Source organism: Parasteatoda tepidariorum, chromosome 3 (assembly GCF_043381705.1).
Source record: "Parasteatoda tepidariorum isolate YZ-2023 chromosome 3, CAS_Ptep_4.0, whole genome shotgun sequence".
Classification (NCBI taxonomy): Eukaryota; Metazoa; Arthropoda; class Arachnida; order Araneae; family Theridiidae; genus Parasteatoda; species Parasteatoda tepidariorum.
In genome coordinates, this window is record NC_092206.1 from 70,213,789 (window position 1) to 70,227,324 (window position 13,536).

The 13,536-nt window shown below is 27.0% G+C and overlaps 1 protein-coding gene across 8 annotated transcripts in view; it reads right to left on the reverse strand.

Moving 5' to 3' along the window:
- Nucleotides 1-13,536, reverse strand: part of LOC107444026 (pre-mRNA processing factor 40) — a 47,728-nt gene that overhangs the window by 11,380 nt on the left and 22,812 nt on the right. For all 8 annotated transcript variants that reach the window (XM_071178820.1, XM_071178816.1, XM_071178819.1 and 5 more), the window contains exons 18-25: nucleotides 12,389-12,505; nucleotides 12,254-12,310; nucleotides 10,992-11,072; nucleotides 8,847-8,942; nucleotides 7,720-7,803; nucleotides 4,587-4,713; nucleotides 3,452-3,513; nucleotides 3,209-3,355 (exon numbers count right to left, since the gene is read on the reverse strand). In XM_071178820.1, coding sequence (XP_071034921.1) covers nucleotides 3,209-3,355; nucleotides 3,452-3,513; nucleotides 4,587-4,713; nucleotides 7,720-7,803; nucleotides 8,847-8,942; nucleotides 10,992-11,072; nucleotides 12,254-12,310; nucleotides 12,389-12,505 — 771 coding nt within the window. The remainder of the gene's footprint in view (nucleotides 1-3,208; nucleotides 3,356-3,451; nucleotides 3,514-4,586; nucleotides 4,714-7,719; nucleotides 7,804-8,846; nucleotides 8,943-10,991; nucleotides 11,073-12,253; nucleotides 12,311-12,388; nucleotides 12,506-13,536) is intronic.

A 13,536-nucleotide genomic window follows, 5' to 3' on the forward strand; every position in this document is an offset into this window, starting at 1 on the left:
TTTATATAACTAGTTAGTTTAAAATAAGTAAGACACATTGCTTTAATCTTAGCTAAGCAACTGTCTTACAATTTTACTGTATAATACACTCTTACAATCTTAGTTTTACTACGGGTAACTGCTTCAGTTTATCACAAAAAAATGATAAAATTTTTAAATAACAATATCTGAAGGCTGAACTTCGTGAAATGTGGAGTACATCATAACCAAATACTGAGGGATGGAAAATTAATTATTATATGCACTTATTTTAACATATTTTTGCACTTAATTTATTGAGACAAAAATATTAGTCAACACTTGTCAATTTCCAAATAAAAAAAAAGAAATATTTTTTTTAACTTCTTTCAAATAAAGTGTTAAAGTTTTTTGCAAAAAAAAAAATTTTAATAACTTTTTTTTAAAGTTATAAAAACCTTATGATTCAAAAAATAAGCAAGAAAATTAAGAAAAATATTTGGCATAAGTTTTGATATAATATATATCAAAATCATATTAAAAAATACATCAAAATGAAAAACCGTAACAAATCTTAATGTTCCCACATAGGTAAAGATAGTATTTTAACATTACATAAAAAAATTTGTATTATATTCAGCAAATAGCATAATTTTAACAAAGATGGCTTTATCATAAAATAATTAGCATTTTAAAAAAATATAACAAAAACTTATTTCTAAATACTACTCCAATGTTGTTAATTAACTAATTAATTATTATTATTAATTATTATAAATTATTTTATTTGATTAAATTAATTTTCCTTCAGTTTTTCCTTTAAATAATTAACATTGCAAGCTCTTAAAAAAAATAAAAAATTTAAAGATCTTAACGATATTGAGCCATGCCTAACATTCTTTATAAAATATGATCAGACACACCTAATTAATAAGGCTTTTGATTATCTCCCTCCCCCCTCCATAAGTACAAACTTCTTAATGCTGGAAAATAAGGGGTTCTGAACTATTATAAAGTATAATCTAAGAATTAAAATAACTAAAGCTCAATCTGTAATTATTAGTAAGCTAATCAGTGAAATGTATAAATGCACATTTATACATGCAATCAAAATATATATACATTAACACAATAATTATTACATAAGTACTATAATAAATACTGTATTTATAATAAAAAGCTTGAAATATTTCAACAACTAGTCAGGTCCTTCCAGCACAAACTCCCATAATTTACAGGGATAAGATTGGCCAAAAGGCAAAAAAGCTGAATTTTCATGCGATGAAATCGTGATTTATAGCAAAAATATCAGTAAAATATTCTCATACAGTTTCGCTGATGTTGTAATGCCTACATATAGCAATAATCGTCGATAGAAAAACTGCCATTTATAGGAACTAATTCAAAAAAAAAAAACTTACTTTTTACATCTTGATTTTTAAAATCGCGTGAATATAAATCACGATATTGAAATCACGGGAATGAAACTCGATATTGGATTTCAAAAATGTGAAAATACAAATCATGATGCGTAATTTTCAGATCGTGTAGATACGAACTACGATGCATAATTTCTAAATGGCGTGAATACGAGTCCAAAGGCTAATTTTTAAATCATGTGTAAATACAAAAATAGTTGTTGAATATTACAACCGCAAAAACAAATCACGACATTGGATAAACTCGCTGTGAATACGAATCGTTACATAGAATTTTAGAAATGCCTCAATACAAATCGCGATATTGGATTTTTAAATCTCGTGAATAAGAATCGCAATGCGCAACTTTTAAATCAGGTAAATATGAAAATCGATGTTTGATATTAAAATACAAGCTATCTAGCGGAAGGGGGAAAATTAAGAAAATCTTATTTTCTGCTCATAAAAGCTAAAATAAGCAGATATGTAGAAGGGTTAGCAGCTACGTAGTTTGAATCTTCAATATATCTTTCGATATATTATATCTATATATCAAATCAGAAATAAATATAATTATTTTATTTCAACGACTGAATTTTCAGAAAAGGCGAAATATTTATTAAAAAAAACTGAATCTTTTAGAAAATCGGAGTTTTGATAATAAGGCTGAAATTCAAGAGACAAAAATGAAAAAGGCGGAAATCCGCTAAAAAGAGGAAAAGTCTCATCCCTGAATTAAAAAATTTCAATCAATTCCTATCTTTATCAAATCAAATGAATAAAAGGAAGATGAAAATTTTGAATTGATGAAGGCAAAAAATTAGACAATTTTTAGTTGGTCCCCTATATCAGCAAACATTCAAGAGAATTTCGATTTAATTTCAGAAGTTGAAAGGAGCATTGAAGTCTGAAATTCCACATAAAATATGGCAGAATTGCATGTGAGAGTGGGAAAATCCAGCTCAGTGTTTGCGCATGCGGCGCCCCGAATATACATATGACTGCACCCCAAAATAGATAGTGGTTGAATAAATTGTGAGAATGTTAAACAGAGCATTGTGAAACACTCACTTTTTCTGTAATTCATAATGACAATCAACAAGACAAAGATAAAATCTTGTTTTGGAAGAGAGAAAATTAAGCACTTTTAACAAACACCCAATAAAAAGTAACTTAACTGGCTTTTAAAAAAAAAAAATTAAAAATAAGCACCTTTAAGCACTTTATAAAAATGCTACAAATCCTGATTGTGCAATAAAAATTCCTTTTTTTTTTAATTATGAACTCTATTCTAAAAATCACATAAATAAAACAATATGTATATAGAGATTTATTATATTTTTAAATGCTAAATCCGCAACTGTTGATGCTTTTAATATCAACAACATTATAAATTATTTTTTCCCCCATTATTTTTTAAGTTGAAGTCAAATGAAAAGAAAAAGATGAAACTTAAACTACTGAAAAACCAGTAATCTAGTTAAGGATAAAGTATAAATTTTAAATAATTAATCTTTGTGATCAATTTGAAATTGGGTTATTAGTGTTATTACAGATAATGCTTGTTAACCAATATAATTTCACAAATGTTTTGCATAATGGAATCAAACGCATCCTATGCATTCCACTTCTATTACCGACTAGTATAAAACACAAATGAAAAATTGCACGATGCAATGAAATTGTGAATAATATAGTTCTAAACTAACATATGAAAAAAATATGATATTGAGATAACAATTATTATACAAAGGTATAGACAACATGTAACTTTAATCAGACAACCTTCTTTTATGAAAATAATAAATACATTATCGACTTATACGACAAACCTTGTCACTAGTTTGATCAACTTCTCCCTCTTCACGAGATAGGCTACTACTATGACTTGGGCTGCGATTATGGCGGCTGTCCTTTTTTTTCTTTTTCTTATCTCTACCCCTACGATCATTATCACTCTCAACTTCAGAAGATGATGGCTGAGGAGACAAACAAAATTAATAAAAATTTCAACAAATTACATTATTCAAAATTAACTACTGATATTTGTCACAAAATCACAATATAATACTTACTGTAGGAGACCGTCTTTTATCTTTCCTCCTGGATTTTTTCCTGTGACGTCTTTGATTTTCCTCTATTAAGAAAATTTTTAGATTAAAATCAAATAAATATCAATTGTTCAATGCAATAAGAAAACGTATCAGCCATATTAAATCAAAGACAGCTTATTATAACTTATCAATTCTTTACAATTGAAAAATTACGGAAAATAATTAAGAAAAATAGAGTATAATAATATATAGTTTATAGAATTGAATTATTAGTTCAAAATTTAAATTAATATCTTAATTTAAAGAAAGAAGTTACTTTTATGAGATGATGTGAAGCCAATTTATGTGGCAGAAATATTTTTTGCAAATTAATGAAGCTATTACGCTATAACCAAACAATATAGATGGAAACTAAGGTTTACACCAGCATAGCGACATAGGGAGAATGCCACCAAATATGTTTGAAATATTAGACTATTCCACCAATGATATTATTCAATTTAAAAAATAATAATAAGGATTTTATTATTATGTGAAAAAACATGACGATATTGCTAAAAAAGCAATCGTCAAAACCACAGGCATTTACCATATTTCTGAACTTGCGATTATTCCACAGCAGATCAAAAGCATCAAAAATTATTATTCAATTAAAAATTTTGAGATTCATTTGCGTAAATGTGTTGCATTAAAAAAATTTGGGTATAAAAGATTGTGTTGAAGTACATAGCCAATAACTATCCATAACCTATCCAAAAGATTGAATTTTTTTTAAATGGTATGATATCTTGAATCTAGCAGATCCAATTAAGATTTTATGAAAAATATTAGGATCTTGAAAAACCATGTGGAAATACATAGAAATAAGTAATAAAAAAAAATAACCAGAAAATCATGCGAACTTAAAATGGAATTCCCACCTGAATAGAATGATTTATCAAACGATCGATTTGAAAATTATGTATTGTACATATAACGTAAAAGAAAATTAATAAATAAATAATAAATTTGGAATTTTAAAAACATGTAGTTATTGTTATTCTAAGATCTTTCAGTTTGTAACATATTTCATTGAAATCATTAGATTTGATGCTAGGCTATGATATGATACAATGTAAACTATTTTCATAGTATATCGATTTTAAAAATATTTTACCATCGTCTGATCTGCCTCTGGAATCTCCTGATGATCGGCTTTTAGATCTGGACCTAGATCTCGATCGAGATTTGTGTTTCTTTTTCCGACTGCTTTTGTGCCTGTAATCTTCTTCTGATTCTGAGCGCTGCAAATATAACAGAAAACCTTCCATTAGTAAATATACATACACACATATATATACATATATATATATAGGGGAAAGTCAGGTAGCCCCGCCCACTTAAGGATTATTGCGTATATTTCTGAATAATATTGAGTAATAATCAATATTTTTGTTGGTGCAAGTGGCAAAACATGGTTTTGGAGAATCTTTGGAGCAACAAAAAAGCAATTTTGGAGCAGCGAAACAAAGATTTGGAGCATATTTAATAAAAAGAATTAAAATAAGAATTTAATAACAAGAATTTTTAATTTCGTTCATTAATAACATATTGTGACATTAGGTCACAGCCTAATTTATAAATATCCTGTTTTTTTAATCAATAATACTAATTCTTTTGACTTAATTTATAATTTTGTAATACATTTTTTATTTCATCATCTTTCTTTAGCCCCTTAAGCGGTAGCGCAATTTGGACATTCTCCCCCTAAAATTCCTTACCAGCTCCTTGAAGAGCCCCTTTCTTTCGAGATGTTTCCACCCTTTTTTTTCTGAGAATTCCACNCGTAATGAAGAATAAAAAAAAACGTAAAAATAATGACCTAATAACAGTATAATAAAAGAACAAAACAAAAATAGACTTAAAAAATCAAACTAATGTAAATCTTAGTTTTATATTCAAAATTCTCGAAAATCGCATGGAAATAAAGAACAAAAAAATAATCCAGTTAAAGTTACAATCAACTAAAGATATTGTAAAGTTGAAATTATAAAAAAAATTTTAATGGCTTGGTAATAGCACATGCAAAAAATAATGAACATTATAATGTTTACGAAATCGTCAGTCAGAAGTGGGCGTGGCATGGGTGTTTTCGGTTTGTTTACATTTTTTAAATTAAGTTTAAGTGCACTTCTACGTGGATTTCAAACAAAAGCAATATATCGTTAGAAAGCTAATAGTTTCTAGTTTAATTATTGATCAAAATCTCAATTCGATTTTTTGAAGGTTTTTAGGTACTGAACCCCCTAACTAGAGACACCATTTCATCATACAGCAAGTAAATCAATGGTGTCTCAGTTTGGAAAAGACCTAAAAATTTATTTAATATTTCTTAAAAAAGAGCTTTTGGCAAAAGCAATTTAAATAAATTCAATATTGAGTGGCTCATACTATTTTTTAAATTAACAATTACTTTATTTAATTCTGTAAAAGGTAATTCAAAACTCGAATTAATTTAACTATTATTTAAGGTTATCGAGTGCATTTTTCTTAAAATTTAAATAAATGTTATTTGTAATAGTATATTCAATAAAACATTAACAGGACTAGTATTGATCATACCGAATTTATAAAAATATGTAAAGAATTAAGCCAATTAAAAAAACTTTAATTTATATTACAAATGTAAATTAGTGAATGGCCCCTAATAAATTTTTATTAAAATTGGTTACCAAGCACAGTATTTTATTAATGAAATTATTTAAAAAAATTAAATAATTTTTAAATGCAAATACAATGAGTATTGAAGCTAAAAAAAAAATTTCAGAAGTAAATTATTATATTGTCCCTACACTCATAAAATTTAGCAAATCTGTGATAATTAGAATTTTTTATATCAGTTGCTTTCAATCAAATCATTAAGAGATGAATTAAAGTATTTTTGAATGACAAAACTGAAAAACATAAGATTTTTTGCTGCATTTAAAATATTGAAAACTCCTCTCTTCATACTTATTTAAAATCTTGCCTCTAAATATTATTAAGTTTTTTCCTAAAACGAATTAAGAGCACTTAAAATTTGAAAGTAATAATACAATTATAAAATGCAATAAGTAAAAAAATATATTAGTAAAAAAAGGTAATAAATTAAAATAAATGTTTAAAAACAATATACAATTAGTGGATGGTCCCTCAGATAAAAAATTTACGTTTAGGAAACTCAATTAATTCTTATCTTTATTAAATTAAATGAACAAAAGGGAGATGGAAATTTTGAGGATATGAAGCTTTGTGGTTCTTGACTGCTCTGAGGATCAACATGAAAATATGTACTTAGTGAATGGTCCCTCAAGTTAATTCAAAGATCATGGTACTAATCTATAAATAGAATAGCGTAAGAAGGCCAGTAGCTTGCCATTGACGAAGACGATGGCACTTCAATAACGATGAAATTAACAAGAGAAATAAAATTTTCTTTTGCTATTAAAATTTGGCAATGTTTAGTTAGTCCCCGAAAATTCGAGAGAAGTTTCGGTTCCATTTCAGAGAGTGGAAAATGAAGCCTGAAATTGAGAATATCTTGCAAAATGAAGCAGAGTTGCAAATGAGAGTGCAAGAATCCTTCCTTCCCACTGAATCCAGAGCAACCCTCCACATGGCAGTAGTTTGGTTGCCGCAAAATTGAGACTCGGCGATACCCAGGGGAAAATATCCTTTTTGGCGCAGATCGGCGCAATTTAAGCCAAATATTTCAATTTGGAGCATGTAGGCGCAGGTTTCTAGAATTGGCGCAGATCGGCGCAGCACTTGCACTACTGTATGTTTCTATTGTTTATCATCTAATTAAATAATGCAAAAAGAATAAACCAAAAAAATAATAGTTTAACTTAAAAAAATAGAAATTAAAAAAATTTGACTACTGTATTCAACCTATTTTCAAAACTATTGTTTACCATGTTACCAGCTGCATAAATACTTGAAACTTTGAAAATAATCTTTCTTTAATATAACAATAAATGTTCGATTGTCCATTGACTTGAAAAAATATTCTATACATATGAAACTGACAGTGGGCGGGGGTACCCGACACTCCCCTATATGTCTAAGAAATGGCAAAATAGAAAGTAGCTGAAATTGGGAATCATGGTATAAAGCATAGATAGTAGTTACTTTTCTTTATATGTAACACAAAGACATTTTTCTTAAAACTAAAAAAATTATAAAATTACTTTCTAAAAATAAGTTTTCTGGTGACCTAAAAAAAAAAAAAATTGAAGCACATTGCTAATCAAACATATAATTATACTCACAGATCTGGAATGAGACCGATGCTTTTGTTTCTTTGACTTTTTGGAATGCTTTTTAGGTTTACTATGATGATGACTGCAAGCTTCCTGCGTGAAAAAAATTACTATGTTTAAACAGAGTTTCAGGAAATGCAAAGAAATAAAATCTGAATAAAAATAAAATAAACTAATACAATTTTAATAATTAAATTATTTTTTTTAAATAGTAAAATATTAAAAAAATTCTGGACTATGGAAGTTCTTAGAATCATAGCTGCCAATTCAAAAGAAAGAAAAGTTTATTTTTGGAAAAAAAGTTCAATTCGATTTAATTTTTTGTGACATATAAAAGAAATGCAAAACTTATATCACATTAAAACTATAGAAATGATATTAAGTAAATAATGATAAATATGAAACACGGAATACAACCGTCAAAAGTTTTAATTTTTATTATTAGATTCTAAAATTCATAATTTTGACTATTTAAAGATAATACATTAAACCTCTTAGCTACAACATATTTTTAAATAACATGCAGACTGAAGGCTTCAGTAAGAAATATCAGTAAAAAACAATAAAAAGAAACAAACTACTTTGTAACTATTAAATTTATTTAAAAAAAATGTTGACTTTCCTCTTTCATTTCAGTCACTTTTTCAGTTTGAAATATTACACATGTAACTTCTAATATGATAAGCAGAATAATAAATCAATTTTAGTACATTGTTTATTTATGCATTTTTTTCTCAAAATTTTCAATTAGGAAATTTTCTATTAAAAGCAAGACAAACAAAGAACTAACATCAGGGTCCAGGCAAAAACAATGCAACAACATCAACTATGTGTTGTTGTATTGTGATGACAAAATTGTATTGTGAAAAACAAAATTTACTTGATTTTACAAAATATACAAGAATACAAAAAGAATTTAAAACATTTTCACTTTTTATGACACTTTTTATCATTATTGTCTAAAATTAAATTTTATTGTAAAAAAAATCAAATACAATCATAAAAGTAAATATAGATCATTAACGAATTATAATAAAAAAGCATTTTACAGCTGAATTCTTCAGCTAAAAATTTATCTTATACTATAAAAAGTATTTTTAATAAAATGTTCTTTATATATAATAGAGCAATCTCACCTCAAGAGTTTGTTGATATTCTTTAAACAGTCTAACTCTTTCGGATTCAACTGTTATATTTTCAAATGGAGCTTCATTTTCAAATTGTCTTCGAACCTAACATGAAAACAAAGAATAACTTTTAACTATGAAATTAGCATCACTTTTAAAGTGTAAAACCCTGTATGTCACGTAAATTTAAAAGAAAAAAATACTAAAATGAAAAAAAGAAAAAGAACATTAAGCAAGCTTTCAAAAAAATAAAAACTATGTATCATTTTAATTAATGATACTAAGCAGACAATGATTTTAGACTAATATTAAATTAGTTTTAAAAAAATAGCCCATGAACAAAAATATTAAGTAATGCATTCATTCCCACAACAGCCCATTATGGGCCACAGTTGTGATGTAGGTTAAGGCTTCACAATTTTATGGCCAATTGCAAGATGACGACAGTGTGATACAGCACGAAAAAAGTTAGCAAGATAGTTTGTCCTAAATAAAATTTAACTCAGAAAAAAGAAACATGGAGATCAGAGAAAAGGCATGTTTATTGAACACAAATTGCAAGAAATTTTCAAAGTGACCTCCATTAACGCTTTTACAAACATTGGCACATTTAACAAGGTAATTTAAGACCAACACTTGAGGGAAAACTTTTTTGATCCCTTGTTCAATTTTCGACTTTAGTTGGGTGATGGAAATATTAGTATATAGACTAGAAAATAGTCTGGAGAATAGTCCCCATAGAAAAAAGTCTGGAGGTGACAAGTTCACACTTCAGGGAGGCCTCAATCATTTTGAAATCAGGCAGTCCCCAAAAAACTCTTTAAGGAAAGACATGACATGGTTGTTGCAGATGTATGGGAAGTAGCTCCATTCTCCTGAAACCACCATCTTTCTGCAGGTACAAACAAATTAACAAATTGCATGAAAAGGTATGCTAAATTATTAATTGTGCCATCAAAGAAGAATGGCCCCATGATTTGTTTACACCAATTTCCTTGTCTTTTGTGAGTAGTCTTATGACTTGGGACATACTGTATAATTTTAGGTGGCTAATGTAAAAGAAAAAAAGTTTCTTTATAGATCCTGTAAATGAGACAACTTAGCTTTTCAAATATGTGTTGTTGTACTGTTCTCAATGTTGATCCATTGTTTGATGCTAAACAAATCATTTTGTGATTGAGAATCCTTTTGCAAGTCCCTTAGATACAATCTCATAAAAGCTAGAGAAGTAATTATACTCTAAGTAAGTCTAACATTTCATATTTTAAAACAACCATGAAAAACTAGAGGCTTCTTTGCATCCCAAGACCAGAGAACCTCTAAAAGCAATCTTTGATTTCAAAAAATTCTATTTTCTTCATTCTTCTTCTATTATGGCACTACAGCACTCTAAGGGAATGGATGAGCTAAACAATGTTCTAAATTTTCTTGTTCCAAGCCTAGAATTTTCAGTGGGTTAATTATTCTATTGCTTAACATAAATTTAAATGATCAACAAAATGTTTTGTTATTCCTTTATCTTTACTTTCTTTTTCATTTTATAAAAAAAAAATTCAAAAATATATCATATACCCTGACAAATATTCTGTTATATCAGAATTTGTCATTTTGTTTATTATTTTAATGAATTCAGAGACGTAGCTGTCATTACATTACTTTTGAGAATTACCTTCATCCTAAAAAGAGTTTTGTTCTGACCAGCAATGGGAGCAAAGGTGTCAGGCCTAAGATGTCTACATAGTGTTTTCCTATTTTGTAGCAAATGCTGTTAAGTTTCTTTTGGGAGTTTCTTCAATAAGTCCATATCAATTGAACCACAATTACTAAATATTCTTTGTGTCAGATTTCCATGTGAATCCATGTTATATCTTTGTTATCTCACAATTTTTTCTCCTAGTTGAAATAATTTTATCTCTTATTCTCAATTTGTTCATTTCAAGATGTTTCAAAGAAATATTGCTTCAAGGGAAGAATATTGTAAGATTTCTTTGTTGAGCCTTGTTTACTTCTAAATCTCTGATACCAAACGATCATTGGGCAATGATGAAAAAATAAATTGATTCACAAAATATTAAAACTCAAAACAATAAAAATAATATTTTTTCTAAAAATAGGTAGGTTGGAACTTACAGAAGAAAAAAATCAAATATTTACCTGGCTCCATTCAACTGTTGAATCTACAGAAGGTACAGCATTCTTAAGCATACTTCGGAAAGCATTTTCAAGTCTTCTTTGCTGAAAAATAAGAAAGAAAAATTATTTACTTTTTTCCTTAACACTATAAATACTGTTTATGTTTGAATTAACTTAAATAACCATTATCACTAACAAGTTAACATATACACTATTCAATGTTAGTATTAAACAAGTTGATAAGTTTAGTTGAGGCTGAAAAAAAGCAAAAAATGCACTCAAATATGTAAGTTATGCAGAATTAAAGATTTAAACATTTTTTACAACCAGAATAGCATATCTCATTTGGTTCCAATAACCAAAACGAAAAAAAATGATATAAATAGATTTAGTTCTATAGTTTACATAGTCATATAAACAATTGAACTAAAATGATTTTAGAATGTATTTACTGAAAAAAACTTAATGCGTACAACAAAACTTTTTTTTAAAAATTGTAAATAACATAATTTTTAAAAAAATGTATTTTTTGATAAACTTAAAATAAGCATACAATTCTTTTTCCTTAAATCGGTATCTGAAGGGAATACTGGATTTACTTTTTCCCTGACTAATAACTTAATTTATGCATTTAAAAAAAGTAAACACAAGTTGCAAAAGTTTCAAACAGTGCCATTTAAAAAAAAGAAAACTAAAACAAAGTATAAAGAGCCCAAAGTATACATTTTGTATTTTAATGATGCACCTTCTTCAGTGACAAAACAGTGAATGAATGAGGAAAACACAAAGAGGAAATGATAAGGTTACAACAAAGAAAAAAATAGTAATAAAAGATATTAACCAATAGGGTAAGGACATACGATCTAACAAAAATTGATAGATAAGGAAAAAGAAGGTTAGTGCAAAGAATATATAAAGGAGAAGTTAAGCTCTTCAACTTCCTTTCAAAAGTCCTTTATACACAGGGACCGCACCTAACCTTGGGGAACAGGTTTACGTTTTGTCAATGAAAGCTAGACTTCTTCAACTATATACATTCTTCGGTTTGGACATAGGATAAAAACATAAAATGTTGCAAGATTAAGAAATTAAAATAATTAATAAAATAGTGAAAAAAATCACTTTAAAAGCCAGGAAACCATAATCAAAACTAATAATATTAGATGCAATTTTTATTTTGTTTTATGAAGAAAATATAAATATTTAGTTGGAGTTAGCTAGTTTGTACTTCTAAGAACTTAGAAGCAAAACAACCAAATTAAACACAAAACTTTCTACTTTACCTTTCTGGCCTCTTCTTTCTGTCTCTCTTTTTCTCGAGCTTCAGCCTTTTCTAAAAGCTAAAATTATAAAAATATTGCAATGAAAATTTAAGAATAAATACATTTATTACAGGAACATAACTATATTGTACTTACACTATTGTAGGTAAGCTTTACATTGCCTGCATCTAGTGTTGCTGATCGTTTGTCTTCACTAACAACTGTAGCAAATTCATCGAAAGTAGTATTAACTTCAACACTAAAGCCTTTCTCCTACAAAAATGAATATTTTTGTAATTGAATTCCAATAAAGGATGTATATTTAATTTAATTCGGAAAATGCTTACTGTAAACTGTAAAAAAAAAAAAAAGAAGGGAGAAAAAAAGGACACTCTGTAACATTTGTACTTATTACTAAGTGTCAGACATGGAATTTTATGACAATATTTTTATCACTATGGAATTTGTATTGTTATTAAAGAAAAAAAATCAGTACTAACTTGTCAGAGTAATAAAAAATAAAAAAAAACTGATTTTTCAATCTTTAAATTAGAAAGAATAAACAATCATACTATTTCAAACAAGAATTTTCTTTCCCCATTACTTAACACAAACTTAAACATATTCCATTTCGTAGAATTCCAGAAAAACACAAGTTCATTATAATTTATTAATGTAAAATTATAATTCATAAATATATTAAAATGGAATAATTGTTGTATTAAATTTAACATATAATTTTATATAAGAAACTTATGCTTCATTTCCTATTCAATTAAAATCAAGCAAATATATTTTTTCTATGCAATAAGTGAAGAGTGAAATTGAAACATTTCAAAATAGAAATATTTTGAATATTTTCATAATAGGTTTTGCATATTTAATACACTCTTCTGACAATAAATCAAATGTATCTTTTCTAAAACCAGTTTAAAATGTTTGAACACTTATCCCTGTGTACAGTTCTTAACTCCCTTACCTACGTCAATTTAATGTACAGATATTTTTTTTCTGGTTGATGTTATTATGAAAATCTTATATATATTATTACATTTATGGAATAAAATAGCTTCAATTACAGCCTAACTATTTGTGATAGTATTTTGTTGATACTTAATGAAAATTGGTTGCTGAGAACTGCTCTACAATCACAAAAACTAAATTTATAAGTAAAAACACTAATTTGATATTTACACTAAATAGAAATTAAAACAAATAGAAATATTTCTAGTACTTCATGTTCACAGATATTATTGATTTCTTCCCTTTTTTTTATTTACCACAAGAGCTAAAAATCAGTTATA